We start from the raw sequence: 18,739 nt of genomic DNA, 5'->3' as shown, positions 1-18,739 counted from the left end.
GCGTGGAAAATGGGTGAATGGCTTAAAGACTGGACTACATCTGTCCTAATTCCTCTTCACAAAAAAGGATCAGTTAGGGAGTGTTCCAACTATAGGACCATAGCATTAATATCACATGCTAGTAAAGCCCTCCTGCATATAATAAATCAATGACTAAAACTTTTTCTGCAGTCTCAGATTTCCGCAAAACAAGCGGGTTTCGTGTCAGGTAAAGGTACTCGAAAGGCAGTCTTGAATTTAAGGCAGATAACTGAAAAATGTTACGAATTCTGTGTCCCTGCCTACATTTGCTTCCTAGATTATAAAAAGGCATTTGATTTGATTGTGTCATGTGGGACAAGTTGTGGCATGTGCTCAAAGAGTCTGGGGTTCCAAAACACCTGGTATCCTTACTAAAAGGTCTTTATAATAGCCATACTATAACCATAAAAGTAGATGGTGAATACTTGGAGTTTTTTCATGTGACAAATGGCATCATACAAGGCTGCATACTGTCACCTAAGCTCTACAATATCTATGCAGAGTGTGTAATCAGGAAAGTGCTGGATGGCTGGGGCAGTGGATTTCAATTGGCGGCAGGAAAATCAACAATTTACACTTCGCAGATGATATTACACTCATAGCAGTTCTGTTCTCAAGAGTGAAAGATATCAGTCTAAACCTTGGCCTAGAGATAAACATGAAAAAAACCAATATAATGGTTATAAATCACCAAGGCATCGATCAAAACCAACTTACAGGATGCTTAAGGAATCTGGGTATAGTGAGTGATCATGTATATCTAGGCTCTCTGATCAATTGCAAAGGAAAGTGTGATAAAGAGATAAGATGATGAATCATTCTTGGCCAAGTCACAATGGCCAAGACAACAAATATGCGCTTGGGATAATCATTGATGTTTCCTGTATTCTTATATGAATGCGAAACCTGGACCGTGAAAGGTACTGATAAGAGTCGCATTGATGCCTTCGAGATGTGGTGTTGCCAGAGGATGCTACATGTGCCATGGACACAAAAAAGAACAAATGTTTCAATAATAGAAGAACTTAAAATCACAAGAAGGTTATATTCTCATGTCAACCAAAGATACCTTCAGTTCCTTGGGCACAGCTTGAAAAGGAAAGGGGATAATTTAGAAAAGACCATCGTGCATGGAAAAATTGAGGGCAGAAGACCACGTGGGAGAGCAGCATACAGATGGTTGGATCAAGAGAAGAAGATTACCAGCCTGCCGCTTCACGTCAAATTAAGAAAGGCTGAAGATGGCTGTGGATGGAGACATCTGTCTGAAGTTTCAACTACATAAGAATGAATGAGGAAATGAGGTCACAACACTCAGAAATGAGTAAAATGCCTAATGATGATGATGAACACTTCTTTAACTACTGTACAGAAATGTGTGTATTATTCTGCAGCTTACATCTTCAGTGAGCTTCCAGTAGAATTGAAAAACTTAAGTGATAAATCCAAGATTTTCAGTTCTAAACTGGAAAGCTTCATCATGGAACATTAATTTTACTCTGTGTAGGAGTTCTTTGCAACAGTTTTGAGCACTGTACTGTAAAATATTTTTTATTGTTTTAGGCTATTAAGGACAATGTGAAATAAACTTCTTTCTTTCCAGTAGTCGTTTGTCCTTTCCATATGTTGTTCTCTTCATTCTTCAGTCCATTCTGTACCTTTTTCCTTGTTTTCTCCTGGAAGCCCTTGAAACATTTTATTTTTGCTCTGAAGTTCTCTCTTTCTCCTATTTCTTCCTCCATTATTTGGTTTTCTCTCGGCTAACATATCATTTATTGTTAACATTTTTGGTGTTCTTTTTTAATATTATAGTCTTCTTGACTTAAGTTTACTTACTAGCTTCCTATGAATTAATCAGTGGCTCCACAACCAAGCAGCTAATTCACATGGACCCACAAAATTTGATTAATTAATTTTAGTTAAATGAAAATTAAAACAACAATGGTCCTCCCAATCCAATGTGCACTTGCAGATAACAGCTGTGACAAAGAGACTGAACGTTGTTCGACAAATTGGTACATAATTGAGAATCAGTAGCATTGCTTTATGCAGAGTATATGCTTAGAAAATTATTGTGATAAATTAAAGCTGTGTATTGGATTAGGATTTGAATACAAATCCTTGCCTTTTGCAGTTGATTGTACAAAATGAACTGTTACCTAACAGAGAACTTTTGACTGCAATGCAGTCCCAATGCAATTATGGTTTTAGTGGTCAAGGGTCAATGACAGTTGCAGATGAATATGATGAAAATACAAGCAATATACTATCTAAAACAGCTAGTAGGCTTCCGTTGTTCTGTGGCTGTATTCAGTTAGTACAATAACACTGAGTGATCAGTGGCAGCCATGTAATCCTTCCATTTAATTTCATGATTGCAGTATACTGAGCTACATTATTTGTATGCACAACAGTTGACTGACTGTAACATCCCAACTGTCCAACTGTACCGATAACTTGCACAGTACATGCAGCACCTAACAGTACAGTAAATCAGCTAGTCACTTTTGTAAACCCTCATCACCAATTTTGTAAAGGCTGACTACTGCTGAGGAGGCCATGTTGGTGAGTTGATGAAATGGCTTCTGGTGCAGTACACTGCTAAGATAATTTCTCCTTACCCCTACTAGACAGATATGTCTCAGGGTCAGGTAACAGGGTAGAAGAACAAAGGTCCTACAACACTCTAACACATTAGGAACAAAGTCACACAAATGAGTTTAAAATGTTTACTTATCTTTGTGACTTGTCAAATAATGAAGTCTGCAACATTGCATGTAATATAATGCAAAGAATGTCCTAAATTGCTAAATGCAAGTAATTATAGGTGCATTTCACAGTACATAGCAAATGCAATTTACAACAATTGTGAAGAGTTTTAATAATTTAATTGGATAGATAAAAAATCTACTCAAAAAATGGCGGCAGAACACACAAATAAAAGAAGGTTATAATTAGGCAAGCTTTGGTAGCCAGTGGCTCCTTCTTCAGGCACAAGGGTTGAAGGGGAAGGAAGAGGAGTGAAGGAAAAGGACTGGAGACGTCTAGGAGATGTGTAGGAATCAGCATAGGTTTCGAAAAAGATGATCGTGTGAAACCCAGCTGGCGCTATTCGTCCACGAGACTCAGAGGGCCATAGACATGGGTTCCCAGGTAGATGCCGTGTTTCTTGACTTCCGCAAGGCATTCGATACAGTTCCCCACAGTTGTTTAATGAACAAAGTAAGAGCATACGGACTAACAGACCAATTGTGTGATTGTATTGAAGAGTTCCTAGATAACAGAACGCAGCATGTCATTCTCAATGGAGAGAAGTCTTCCGAAGTAAGAGTGATTTCAGGTGTGCCACAGGGGAGTGTCGTAGGACCATTGCTATTCACAATATACATAAATGACTTTGTGGATGACATCGGAAGTTCACTGAGGCTTTTTGCGGATGATGCTGTGGTATATAGAGAGGTTGTAACAATGGAAAATTGTACGGAAATGCAGGAGGATCTGCAACGAATTGACGCATGGTGCAGGGAATGGCAATTGAATCTCAATGTAGACAAGTGTAATGTGCTGCGAATACATAAAAAGAAAGATCCCTTATTATTTAGCTACAATATAGCAGGCCAGCAACTGCAAGCAGTTAATTCCATAAATTATCTGGGAGTATGCATTAGGAGTGATTTAAAATGGAATGATCATATAAAGTTGATCGTTGGTAAAGCAGATGCCAGACTGAGATCCATTGGAAGAATCCTAAGGAAATGCAATCCAAATACAAAGGAAGTAGGTTACAGTACACTTGTTCACCCACTGCTTGAATACTGCTCAGCAGTGTGGGATCCGTACCAGATAGGGTTGATAGAAGAGATAGAGAAGATCCAACGGAGAGCAGCGCGCTTTGTTACAGGATAATTTAGTAATCACGAAAGTGTTACGGAGATGGTAGATAAACTCCAGTGGAAGACTCTGCAGGAGAGACACTCAGTAGCTCGGTACGGGCTTTTGTTGAAGTTTCAAGAACATACCTTCACCAAGGAGTCAAGCAGTATTTTGCTCCCTCCTACGTATATCTCACAAAGAAACCATGAGGATAATTTCGGAGAGATTAGAGCCCACACAGAGGCATACCGACAGCCCTTCTTTCCACGAACAATACGAGACTGGAATAGAAGGGAGAAGCGATAGAGGTACTCAAGGTACCCTCCGCCACACACCGTCAGGTGGCTTGTGGAGTATGGATGTAGATGTAGATCTAAAAAAGGGGTAGGTTTTGGGAAAGTCACCCAGAACCGCCGGTCAGGGAAGACTTACCACATGGGATGAGAAGGAAAGACTCACTGTTGGGGACTGCATCGGACGAGATTTGAAAACCTCTTTTTCCAATCTCGTCTGAAGCAGTCCCCAGCAATCAGTCTTTCCTTCTCATCCCATGTGGTAAGTCTCCCCTGACCCACAGTTCTGGGTGACTTTCCCAAAATCTACCCCTTTTCTTATATCTCTCCAGTCCTTTTGCTTCACTCCTTCAACCCTTCTACTGGAAGAAGGAGCCACTGGTTCCCAAAGCTTTCCTCATTATAGCCTTCTCTTACGTGTGTGTTCTGCTACTCCTTGATGAGTAGATTTTAAAGTACCAAAATAAAACTGGCCCAGGAAATATTTATACATCTGACATGAAAAGTTACTCCAATTAATGAACAGGAGAGTTAATCTTTATAAAAGATGCTAGAAATAGAAACAACTGACACTGATTCATGACCTCTTTACTTTTTAGATTACATTGTCACAAAATGGCAAAGACACTTTTAAGCCAAGTTTTACATTGCCATTTGATAAATATAGTCTGTAAGTGCCACAGAATGAAGGGAAGAAATCGTGATCTAATTCTTTTGAGAATATGGCTAGTGCAATCTGACATCTCGCATAACATAGTAATTCTAAACATTGCTTCGGTGGAGCACTGCAGTGTCAGAACTCTGAGACTATGGTATAAGAAGCATCATTTTTGACTCACCCTGATTCATCCACTACTGGAAGCTGATCATAACCTTCCTTCCTGAGTATGTCAACTGCCTCTTGGCAAGTTACAGATGGTAGTACAGTTAGAGGTGCTTTCAAGCCAAGACTAGAAACAGTTAGATTCCACCACCTAAAACACAGAAAACATGACTGTACAATGTAGTGTGCAGACTATTATTACTCTGTAGCTTTTTTATATGCTTAAAATTATTTGTCCCTTCTCATGTGATAGGCTGCAGTTTGTCTGTTATTTGCAGTCTTCTGCACGAACAAACATACTGCAAGATGACAAAAATCTATTCACAACTGACAGCTCACATATATTATTGGTATCATAAATAACCCATGCTGAAACTGTTTTAGTTGTAGAGGACTATCAGGCAGAACACAAGAATCTCTTTCTTTTCCTTGGTCTTATCTCTTAATCTCTTATCATCATGGGGTTGGCACATTATTCTGGATTTGATAATGTTAGTGGTACACGGTGGCCAAGTTTTCTCTCTCTCTCTCTCTCTCTCTCTCTCTCTCTCTCTCTCTCTCCCCCCCCCCCCCCCCCCTCAGGTCAGAATTTGTGTACCCCATCTAACTGCACATAGTGATACCCATGAGAAAGGGTGAGAACATTTTCACAAAGTTGAGAGTCATGTAACTGAGGCAGCACTTGAGGTCAGACAGAACACAAGAATATTAATTTAAAATATGTACATACTGAAGACCATGGTCATAAATCACAGAAAAATTCTAGTGATTTCAGTACCTGTTGTCAAAAATCCTATTTTCCAGTGACAAGGGAATCTTGGAGTAGCTTTATTTCTAGACAGCTTTAAAGAAAGTAAGAAATATTAGTGTTTGATGCTGTACCATAAAAACTACAAGAAGGACATGCTGAAGATGAAAGTGACTGACAGATGCAGTGCATGGAGTCAGGAGGCAAACCAATTGAACATGTAATGGCTGATTACCCTCCATTTTCAGAAACCGTGTACCTGTGTAGTTATAACTAGTTATTAAAATTAATACTTCAGCACATGGGTAATAGCAATGTACTATGGAGGGAGGGCATACCACTATATCATAAGTATACTCCCGCTTCTGTTTTGGAATACAAACATCATCCGTTGCATTAGGCCTGACCAGTGCTGACTGATAAGACCACTGATTTCAACAAACCAGTTATACTTAACATGGCCATAAGTGGAAATAACCATGTTCAGTGATTACATGATGGCTGTTGATCCATCCCACATCAACATTAAACTAGGAATGCTTATCAGTAACAAAATAAGACTGGTAAAGTTACTGATATTGCTCTTACTCCAACACACAGTACAGATAACGAAATGAAAAAAGTGAGAAAATTTGAGTAACTGGCAATTCAAATGAAAGATATCTGGAATTTGTAGGATTTTTAAACATATGACATGATCATTTCAGTTGAAGGAGTGGTTGCAAGGAACTTCAAGACAAATATCAAGACCTTAAAGAACACTTAACTTAGGAGAGAAAGCTATCTTCATATAGGTTTGTAACATTATTAGAAATTTTTTGAAGAAAGGAGTGAAAAGTTCTGAGACAAGATGAATTTCCATTTGAAACTTCAATATCGACTATGGAGAGAGATACCAAACCATTGAAAAAACTTTTCAGATAATTGTTTTATTGTCATTAGCTTTTACAATAATAAGCAGTGTCAAGTCAGAGAGTGCAATAACTGGAACACTATACACAAAAGTAGAGTAGCTTACTTATTGCCTTTTTAGTACTGTATCACTGTAATTTAGGCATTGTATAACAATCAATTCATTCATGTCATGGACAAGTGCTCTGCAGCCAGTTGCAAGGGACAAGGCAAGATATGGGCAATGCCACGAATGCAGGTATAAGCTGGCTAGCTGTAATGTCCTCAAGAAGTGAAACTATTTAACTATACAATGATGCAAAGCCATGAGTGGAGTAGCCTTCATCTGCATTATTAAGATTATATGTTAAAGAATTTCCCACTTATCTTGTTTTATACAAAAATGAAAATCCTTATGTTAGCTCACTCTCTCTCAGTCTGGTAGCAACAGCAGACAGGTGTATAGTTGAGTACTAGTGCTACATAATGTATTATTATTGTGAGGAAGTATCTTTAAAACTTCACATCAATATGGTGATGGCATCATAATTTTATTATTTAATTATGATACTATGAATCACAAATTAAATGAAATTCTGTAGCCCTAAGGCTTTAACATCAACCAAGAGTAGACCACGATTGGGTGTTTCCTGCTAAGAAGAGACCGACAACAACAAGACAAGAAGTAAAACTTTAATCCATTTTCACTGAAGCCCATGAAGACAAGGAATCTTGAGCCCCCAATAAAAGGAACATGAGATTTGGCCATTATGCTCCTGGACAAAACAACTTTGTTGAAATATTTGAATCTGTATGAGAAGACCACATAATAGTGAGGAAAATATAAATGAAATATCAACTGTGACTTAAAACTGGCTACATAACATTGGAAATATATATATATATATAAGAAGTTTGTGCTGTTGTAGACTTTAAGAGAGCTGAGGCCATACAAAACAGAAATTAAAAATTTAATACCACTAATTAGTGCATGCTAAAGAGCTTTTTTTTTAGCAGAAGCTTTGAGTGTAATGGCTGACAATTACCACAAGACAAGCATTGAGCATTGCTGAGCATCAATGGCTGAGGAAAGAAGCCATTAAGGAAAGTGGTATGGAATTTTTTAATTTCAGAATTGGTGAAGGATAATTTATTTGATGCACTTATAATAATAAATTTGTGTTTTTCTGTGTTTTGAGAAAAATATTTCAAGAATGGCTGCTACACAAGCTGACATCACTGCAAAGCTCAATGATATTTTTTACTTAAAAAAAAAAAAAAAGAAATGAACTGAGTTAGTTAGTGTCTTCTGAAGTGACAAAATAAATTCAGTTTCAGGAGAAGTTAGCAAAATAAAACACATTTTGGAAGAAGTTAGCAAAATCAAAGATATTTTAGAAGTTTATAAGACCAAGGACATAGGGAAAGTGACCAATATTTTTACAGAGGTGGTAGGCAGGTTCAAGAAATGGACACAAGAATAGAACAAACATATGAAAGTAATGGTGGACACAAAATTTACTGAATGGAAGATAGTACAAAACACACATTTGGAAAAGGCTATTGAGAAGGCATTTAACCAGTACAAAGCAGAAACAGATCAAATCTAGAAGAATTTATAGATCAGAAATTTGAAGAATATGAAAGCAACCCCAACACCAAGTCCAGTAAAACTGAAGCGAAGGTAAATGACATAGCACATGCAATAGAAACATAATTGAAAAACATGAGTTCAAGTATAGCTTATAAAGTGAAAGCTGTATCAAATTCCATGGGACAAATGAAGATTGGCATCCAGTCTATGCAAAGTAAATTAGACAAACTAAAGAGTAAACAGAAAAGTGAATGGCAACCTAGTTCCACAGAATGTATTTTCAATGGACACAAGCCCAGATGTCGCACCACAACATTCCGCCCCTGGTAGCTGAGATGTCAGCACGGCGGAATGTCATACCTAATGGCCCGGGTTCGATTCTCGGCTGGGTCGGAGATTTTCTCCACTCATGGACTGGGTGTTGTGTTGCCCTTATCATCATCATTTCATCCTCATTGATATGCAAGTCACCAAAGTGGCATCAACTCGAAAGACTTGCGCCAGGTGAATGGTCTACCCAACGGGAAGCCCTAGCCACAAGCCATTTACATTTATTTTTTACACCACAACAGATTGGATACAACTTCATTAGCTCACATGCATGACCAGAGTCAACTTTGTTTCAGTCATTGATATGAGGGATTGAAGGTCCTAAACTAACTACTTACTTAATGGAAGACAGCGTGCTAAGACACCAGCACTTTGCAATATTCACATTAGAAAAGAAAGATGTACATCCAATCATGTTCATAAAAGAATTTTATGGAATACCTACCAGAGCTGAGTGACAGCCACAAAATTAAATTTTTGTGTGGATTTGTGCAAGGAGATGCGGCATTGTGTGCTGCTGAAGTTGCAGATATAGTTAACAATAGATATGAGTTTGAAAAAGCTTGTCTACAAAAATACTGGTCAAAGGGAATACAGGAGAGATTAAGCAAGGAAGTATTGAATCTAGAACTATTTAATCTACATCACAGCAGTCACCAACACTATTCTGAAAAACTTTTGAATAAGGTTAAATACTGAGAACAGGAGATTTCACAGAGCATCATCTTGAAAATTTTAAAGAACCAGCTCTCCATATAGTTCAGAGGGAAACTTTTAATAATACTTGACAAAAATTCTAGAACATTTCTCTCGTTTAGATTCTCTGGATATGTTAGAAGATGATCAGACTGAATACCAGTGGCAGCCAACATATTATTATTGTGAAGGAACACCTTTAGCACTTCAAGTAAACCAGGTGATTGCATCATACGTTTGTTATAAGATTACCCATATTATGAATCATGAACTAAACGAAATTCTGTAGTCCTAAAGCTTTGGCAACAACAAAGAGTAGAGCCTGACTAGACGTTTCCTGCTAAGAAGAACCCACACAACAACAAGAAAGTGGTAAGAGTTTCATCAATATCCACTGAAGTTCATGTAGTTGAGCAACCAGCAACAAGGAACATGAGACAGCAGACAACATCAGCGCTTGTTCTGTATTGTATGAAGGACACAGTCAGTTGTCAAATAGCTATGCCTACAATGACCCAGCTTTGTTTTAGACTGTCTGGTGTTTGTTATTAATATACATGCAGTGTGCAGCTAATAACAACTCTGGCTATGTTTACCAGGACCTACTGAAAAGTGGAGTTGAGGACTTTACCTACCACACATTTACATCTACCTCTACATCTACATGATATCTATGCAATTCACACTTAAGTGCTTAACAGAGGGTTCAGCGAACCACCATCAGTCTATTTCTCTGCCATTTCATTCCTGAACAGAGTGAGGGGAAAATGAGCACCTCAATCTTTCCATGTCAGCTTTGATTTCTCTTACTTTATTATCGTGTTCATTTTTCCCTATTTAGGTGGTCATCAACAAAATATTTTTGCATTCGGGGGGAAAGTTGTTGATTGAAATTTTGTGAAAGAATCTCGCCACAACAAAAAACAGCTTGTTTTAATGACTTATCATCCCAACTTTGGTGAAGAAATTTTGAGTAACCATGTTTAGTAACTCTGCTTTAGGGGCACTGTCATACATCACATTACTGCTGCTATTGTACAGAGAAGATAGTGATTGTGTCTTGGCTGCTGGTGTACTTTGCACATGAACAGAACCTCTTTAGATTTTCTGCCAAAGTCTTTCATTGTGAAAACTAGCAAAAGCATCTCACATTTAAGTCCACATTAAATTTTGAGCTTCTGTAAAGCATTACCAGTTTTGATGACTTGTGTTCTTATAAACTTGGCTCACTTTTTCATTACGTTCGTGACACAATCACATTCAGTGCCAGTACTGTGGATCTGAAGCTTCTTGAACTTTGTAAACAACAACTGTCACTGCTGTAACAGCAACAGCAACAGAACAACTAAAACTGCAACAGAAGCAACAGCAAGAAAAAGTATGAAGCTATCCTGCAGCTCATGTGTCAGCAGCAGCTACATCATCAGTCAATGGTTAAGGCCATGGCCACTCCCCTGAGACTTCAGAGAAAACACAAGTACAGCTCTAACATTCTGATCAACACTGTCTTGCTTAAAGCATTCAACATAAACAGGAAAATGCTTTGCTCCTGTCTTCTAGCAGTCATTTATACAAAATGGTACAGGAATATTGAACACTCACACATCACAGTGATTTATCTTCCTCTGATCTGTGTGCTCTGATAACCGAATACAGTCACCTGATAAACCTTGTAGCAACTATGCAACATTATTGATTCAAGATATGGTTGTGTGCCTACCCCCAACAGGAAAGTCAGGGCTATGGCATTAGCCACATCTGATCGTAGCCTCAGTGGTGTTCTTAAGACAAATCTTTTGAGGTTGCTTCTAAAGCTCAGTATACATTCACTAATGAAATTCGAGTATCAAAAGTAGTTAGTAGTAGTCATCAGCTGCAGCCAGCTGATGATTCTAACCCATTATCTTTTTCTTATGTCTCACTTGATTTCAGGATTGTCTAAATCTTCAATGTATCGTGAGAGGTTCAATCATAATTACTCCATCTCAGCATTGACTAAACCTTTTTTTTAAATACTAAACAAAGTAAGACACGTGTCAGCATCTTGGCTCAGCTGTGCCACAAAGGGTTCAGCTACTTGTTAGAAACAATTCCTCTGCTTGGTAAATTACAACTTATATCTAAGTACAAAAATGTTAAATGAATTCACACTAACATTCTTAGTTGCAGAGGCACCTAACATTGCCAATATTTTTGGCTTATACAGCTACACAGCATTTGGTTCCAAAATAATGGACTATGTAAACTAAGTGTCCAAAGCAGTGTCATTTATTGATCTTTATTCTTCCTGGGCTACCGACAAGATTTTAGAAGCATCACTTGGTTACGCAAACTATTTTACTGCTCACCGTATATCTATGAAGCCACTGACAATGCCAAAATTTTGCAGAGCTCACCTTCTACCATTTGCTGTTAGAGGCACTGTTCACATTGAGCCCTCATGGTTTCAGGAACTAGGAGTGGTGTCCCCAGTATGGACCAGTAAATGAATGGTGCCAATGGTTGTCATTAAAAAATCTAATAGGCTCATATGCACTTGTGGCATTTTTAAAATAACTCCAATGTTCAGGCAAATATTGATCTCTATCTTATACCAAATCCAGAGGCTTAGTTAACAAATGTACTCGACAAGGCACAATATTATTCAAAAATTGATTTGAAACATGAGTATCTACCACTCCAAACTAGATGCTGGAACAAAGCAGTTACTAGTTTTAAATACACTATTCATCATGGTTCAGTATAATTGCTTACCCTATGGGACAGTCATACTACAGCAATACAAGAGTAACTGGCACATAGTATTCCGCAGAGCTCTAACTACTTATCAGACAGTATCGCATACTTCAAACACCTCAGTAACCTTGAATCTCTTTCCTAAAAGGCTCTCAGAAAATGGCTTACATTTTCATTAGAAAATTGCAGCTTTTTTTGTTTCAGCTTTAAATACATGGGGCATATTCCTAGCAGCAAAGGTATTATGCCCATGCAAGACCACATCAATGTGATGATAAACTTGCCAGCATGCACTAACATATTGATCTCGTCCTCCCCAAAGACCAGCTACACACTTCCGTTCACATTAAACCTACCAACAAACAACAGTACTTACATTTTGACAGTTCCACCCTTCCCATGTCCAACATTCCCTCCCATACAGCCACGGCATCCAAGGCAAATGTAATTTTTCGAATGCAGACTCCTTACAGCAATACACCACCTTTCTCACATAATTACCCCACCAGCCTCGTTAAAAAGCAGATTTCCCGGGCCATCACATCCAACCATGGTACTGCTGATCCCTCCACAAAACCTCTTTGGAGCACACCACTGGTGACTCAGTATTGTCACAGTCTCGAATGTGTTAATCAGCAACTCTGACAGGGCCATGACTTCCTAAAATCATGCTCTGAAATGAGATCCGTTCTGTCTGAAATTTTGCTCACCACACCTAGAATAGCTTTCCGTCGCCCTCCCAATCTCCGCAATATTTTTGGTAGACCCTATGCTCCTTCTGCATCCATCTCCCTACCCTATGGCTCCTACCACTGTGACCATCCCCACTGCAAGACTTGCCCTATGCACCCTCCTACCACCACCTATACTAGCCACGTAACTGGCAAAACATATACTATCAAAGGGAGAGCCACCTGCTAAATGACACATGTTATATACCAGCTATTATGTAAACACTGTTCAGCCTTCTACATCTGCATGACTACCACCAAATCATCAGTTGGGATGAATGGGCATATGCTCTACAACATGATATTCGAGACCCCGGTGCCTGTTTCACCACACGTCCCATCTTGATTCTTCTCACAGACACACGTTTCTCAGAACTCTGCAGATGGGAACTAGCCCTGCAACATGTCGTTGGTTCTCACCACTCACCTGGCCTTAATTTGTGTTAATTTCCTCCATCTCAGCTTTTTTTCACTGTAACTACTCTTCCCTTTACTGCGTTTTAGTTTTCTACATCTTTCATTGTCCTTCCCATCTATTTTTCACTGCTCCCTCCCACCTCTGTTATGTACAATGCACTTAGCTTCTTGCTCTTATTAACTGGTGCACAATGTTTTAGTAGTTATCCTGGTCTTGCATACTACCCTGTATTCCACCTTTAAGCTCTCAGGTTTTCAAATCTCATCCAATGCAGTCCCCAACAATCAGTCTTTCCTTCTCACCCGGCACGGTAAATCTCCCATGACCTGTGGTTCTGGGTAATTTTCCCAAAATCTATCCAAAAGCTTCAAATCACAACAGTCTTTTACGTGTGTTCTGCCACACTTGGTGAGTAGATTTTTTATCTGTCCAATGAAATAAAAATAGGAGATTGGGGTGATTCTGTCCCACAAACTGCCAGACAGATTTCCAAGATTAATTAACTTTGATTCTAAAATAGCAGGTGCCTTGTTCATGCACCCACACTTGGCGATGATGGCAGGAATTTACATGCCAATATTGCAACTGGGCATCCACTGAGTGGTGACAAGTGGACTTTTCACATGAATTACATTTTATGCTCCACTGTACCCATGGTCGTTGGCATGTATGCTCTGCAACAGTCATCATCAGGGTCCAGGCCAAAGGAGACAGCATTATGATATGAGGAATGTTTTTGTGGCACTCCTTTGATGATTCCATTATTCTGGAAGGCACAATGGTTCAATATAAGTATGCATCTATCTGATCCTGGGCCTAATCTCAATGAGGAACCACCTCAGGAGACATTGGCAGCATACCAGGCGCCAGCACTTCAAACAGGCTCCAGGGTATAATCCGGGAAAAAATACAAACATTTAAGACACAACAGTGGGACCAGAAACTCAAAGGGCTGGACACCACGCGACCTGGCGTGTGGCAGCTGGCCCAACACTTCACCAGAGAGAAACTGTACACCCCCACGTTACAAGGGCCCGTCGGACCAGCATATTCTGTGGAAGAAAAAGCGGAACTGATGGCCCTCACAGTCACAGCGTCATTCACACCGAACCTGGATCCCTCAGACCCAGCGTTCACACTTGCTACAGACCAGGAGGTCACACGCATCTTGGCCCAACCAGCGCGCAACATCATCCGACAAGCTAGTACAGCAGAAGTCAAATGGGCCATCATGCATACCACCGTTAGGAAGGCCCCTGGTCACGATGGCATTCAAAACCGTGTCCTCCAGGAGTTCACGGATAAAGCTCTAGACTACCTAACACACATCACGAATGCCATACTCAAGCACCAACACTTCCCCGCCTTTTGGAAGACGGCCAAGATCCTGATGTTCAGGAAGACGGGGAAAGACCACTCCCTCTCACAAAATTACCAACCCATCAGTCTGCTGAGCGCGCTCAGCAAGATCGTTGAAAAGGTAATATTAAAACGACTCACCAGGCACTGCATCACAAACGACACCCTGAGACTGGAGCAATTCGGTTTCAAGAATCACCACTCAACAACACAACAACTCCTCCGCGTTGTTGAATACATAACACACGGATACAACACAAACAAAGCAACTGGGACGGTGTTCCTGCACATCGAAAAGGCTTTCGATCGTCTATGGCACAACGGCCTAATACGCAAACTTAGCGACGCAGGGTTCCCCGACGGGCTCGTACGTCTCATACACTCATATCTCACGGACAGGAGTTTCAACACCGACGTGCAGGGCAAACAATCAACACGACATGGTATACAGGCAGGAGTTCCCCAAGGAAGTATCCTAGAGCCCTTACTGTTTAACCTCTACATTAACGACCTCCCAGCTACACACAGCACGACGGTAGCAATCTACGCGGATGACACCGCCATCCTTGCACAAGATTGGAAGCCGTCTAGCATTAATTCATGACTACAGACTGCACTCAGAACAGCGGAGCCTTGGCTGGTGAAATGGCGTGTTAGAGTAAACATCGACAAGTGCAAGGCCGTTCTGTTCACTGCGCAAACATCAGCACTGCAACCCAATAACACTACACACATGCCCAATACGTTTCTGCGAAAAGGTCAAATACCTCGGTGTCTGGCTGGACAGGAAACTACTCTGGGGGAACCACATTCAAGATGTGACCAACAAAGCAAACGCGAGGCTCAAACAATTCTACCCTATGCTTAACAGGCATAGCACACTGAACAGGAGGGTGTCTAGGTCCATGTACATGACACTTATTCGACCCATGATGACATACACAGCCCCTGTCTGGGGATACGCTGTGCCAACTTGCCTGCGCCATCTGCAGCTCATACAGAACAAAGTACTCAAAATCATAAGCAACGCTCCGCGCTACACACGCATCGCGGATCTTCACCGGGAATACCGGCTAGATGCTATCTTGCAGGTATTCCAAAAACTCTCCACACGACTGTACAATAACACGAGACACTCGCGCAACCCGTTTATCCTTTCTCTGGGTAACTACGACCACAACCATAGATGGAAGCATAACAGACCAAAAACACTACTGGCTAGGAACTAAACATCTATGGTCCATAGAATGCTAACACGACAGTACTGGCGAGCCCCTGCAACACAGTTATTACTGGAAACCCCAGATGTTCGACCAGCCGAAAAACAGGCAACCGCAGGGAAACCGTACTGTACACAGCACGCAAACCAGCCACACACACACCTTACACCATCTGTGAGCCGATCTATGACTGATCGCCCACTAATCTAAAGTGACCTTGAACTGTTGCAGGGACGCAGCAACTGCAGCAAGCGCCGCAATGAGCTCCAACAATGACAAAGGTAACGATTCACGATACCTCAAACTAACATAACCACACCTTGCATGCACTGTCGCAGATAGTAAGCCGCTACTGCCCTTACTACCCATCCTACTGTCGCAGAGGTTTTTTTCCCTTGGCGCTTGCCTTGGCACTTTTTTCCCTCTGCCCTTACAACCGCTACCCTTCGATCGCTTTTGTCCACTTTCTGTCTCCTGATGGACCCTGTTAATGAGTAATCTTACCCATACGCATGGATAACATCACAGCCCGCATCCTGTGACTCCTGATTCAAAAACTAACATGTTATACGGAGGTGACAGTAGAACTTTTGGTTTGGCCACCACGTTGGTGTGGGCATGGAGGGGCCCCATCCTCTTAAAAATTGGGGGTCATATTCACCCCTACATGCAGCTTGGTTTTTCCACAGGTCAACAGCATCCACCAGCAGGTCAATGCAATGTGTCACACAGCTTACAGTGCACAAGCATGGTTCAAAGAGCACCAGACTCCCTTGATTTAAGCCCAATTGAGAATTTGTGAGACTATTTTGATCGGCTTGTTCATACCAAGAAGGCTTTAAGCAGGATGATAACTGTGGCTCATTATCAGACTGTTTTGATAACAAAACTGGACTGGAGCAAGGTAATGCACTATCCCCACTTATCTTCAACCTCATCATGGAGAAAGCAGTAAGAGAAATCAAGCAAGCAACATCATGATAACCAACCACATATACTGGCCAATGCAGATCAGAGTTTTTAATATGGAAAAACAATGGTGAAATTGAAATGCTGTTCAAGAAACTAAACGAAACCACAATGAAAATTGGTGTATAAAAATTAATGAATAAAAGACAAAATACATAACCAGACAAAGGGAAAAAATGAGTACAAAACAACGTAATGATCTTCATATAGAAAACTACACTTTCAAGAACACACCGATCTTCAAATACCTTTGTGTAAATATAAATAGTCAAACAGATGTCAAATGCAAAATTATACTATGGAATGCAAACAAAGTTTACTTTTTCCTCCTGACAAGTAAAACTAAGCAGGAACTCTACAACATAATCACCAGACCAGTACTGCTATATGGAGTAAAATCATGGAGCATGAACAAAAGAGAAGGGCACCAACTCTCAGTATCCGAAAACAGTGTGCAGAAAAAGTTTTTGGCCAGCATTTGAGCAGGCCACACAAAGATGGATTTGGAGATCCTACAATGAACTAACTAAACTAGCCTGTCAATTCTTGGAAGCAAACATCAGCAAAAAGAGCCACTTGCAATGGACAAGCAATGTTGTCAGAATCAACCTTGACAGAATAGTCCCTCAAATATATGGCAGGAAGATGGATGACCAAGAGGTAGAGGCAGGATGAAGCCGAATGATAGGTACCGCTGAATGGAAGGAAATGGCAAGAGACAGGAAGAACTGGAGGTAAATAGTATGACCGGCACAGAATGGTCATGTCCCAAAGAAGCAATGGAGTGACTGAGTCCACACCCAATCTCACAACATGTATAGACACATAATGAGACGTGGAAAAATGACAAAGTACATTCTGAACATACAACAATAAAAAATATAATTTTTAACATATAATTTCTGTACTTTTCCTCTCCTATAGAAGTAGATGATTTACATTATTTGCAGATGGAAGATAAATGCCAATTTTTATGAGACCTGGAAAGTAGTTCATCAATAATGTGTCTATGTATGTTGTCAAAACCCAATAATAAAAAAATAAATAAAAATAAAAAATTCCACACGAAGTATCAATATCTATTCTTCTTCATCCTCATAATGTCATATTTAAGGAGGGTAATCTTGGTCAATATATCCACATCACAAGGAAACATCATACATGACAAATTGCTGGTAATTAATTATATTAAACTTTGTTACAACAATGGTCACACACAATATTTGCAATAACACAAGGAAGAAGAAACCAAATCAAAATATTCCATAAAAGATAATCCATCACACTTAAAATTCATATCACACTTAAAATGCATAAAAACTAAATGGTATAGAAAACAGTCTGCCACCTAGTTTTTGGAAAATTTGTCAAGTCAAATTCATTGCAGATATTTAATCAATCTGGTCTAGCCTCTAATACACCTTTATGTAATTTGCACAATATGTAAATTCACAAAATATTTTCACAGATGGAACTGTTACAACTGCTTACCAATGCTGACTGGAGCCATCATCTTCAAAAAATTCTCTTGCCTGCATCCACTGGTCACTAACAAACTTTGTCATATAATTTCGTAGCCCATCAGGAAGTAGTACCACACACCGCTGGCCTTCCTTTAATGAAGCAGCAGCCTTCAGAGCCCCTGACATTGCTGAACCACTGCTCCCACCTACAGCAAATGAGTTTGGTACATTCAAATGATCAAATAAAATTGACTCTTAAGTGAAAAATTCATAGATAAAAATGTGCCTTACACAAGACAGTATTCTACTAGACAAGTACAGCATTGCCTTTCATCTACCTACACACCATCCAGCCAATTGTGGGATGGATCTCTCATCTAATGTAGAATGTGAATCCTGATAAACTTGGTTGTTTTTAGATGCACAACTTACAGTATCACAACAATGCAAAATTGTTTATAGAATGTAAGTAATTTTCAAGATAAAAGTGTAACCTGCTTAACCTGCAACAGAGTCCATGTGATCATTCCATTTCATATCCCTACAAACTGTTACACCCAGGCAGGGCTTACTT

At 39.9% G+C, this 18,739-nt stretch overlaps 1 protein-coding gene across 2 annotated transcripts in view; it reads right to left on the bottom strand.

The window, feature by feature from the left end:
• Window positions 1-18,739, bottom strand: part of LOC126202186 (cystathionine beta-synthase) — a 168,901-nt gene that overhangs the window by 24,777 nt on the left and 125,385 nt on the right. For both annotated transcript variants that reach the window (XM_049936843.1, XM_049936844.1), the window contains exons 8-9: window positions 18,194-18,371; window positions 5,027-5,161 (exon numbers count right to left, since the gene is read on the bottom strand). In XM_049936843.1, coding sequence (XP_049792800.1) covers window positions 5,027-5,161; window positions 18,194-18,371 — 313 coding nt within the window. The remainder of the gene's footprint in view (window positions 1-5,026; window positions 5,162-18,193; window positions 18,372-18,739) is intronic.

Source organism: Schistocerca nitens, chromosome 1 (genome assembly GCF_023898315.1).
Source record: "Schistocerca nitens isolate TAMUIC-IGC-003100 chromosome 1, iqSchNite1.1, whole genome shotgun sequence".
In the NCBI taxonomy this organism is placed as follows: domain Eukaryota; kingdom Metazoa; phylum Arthropoda; class Insecta; order Orthoptera; family Acrididae; genus Schistocerca; species Schistocerca nitens.
This window is presented reverse-complemented; position numbering and strand designations above follow the sequence as displayed.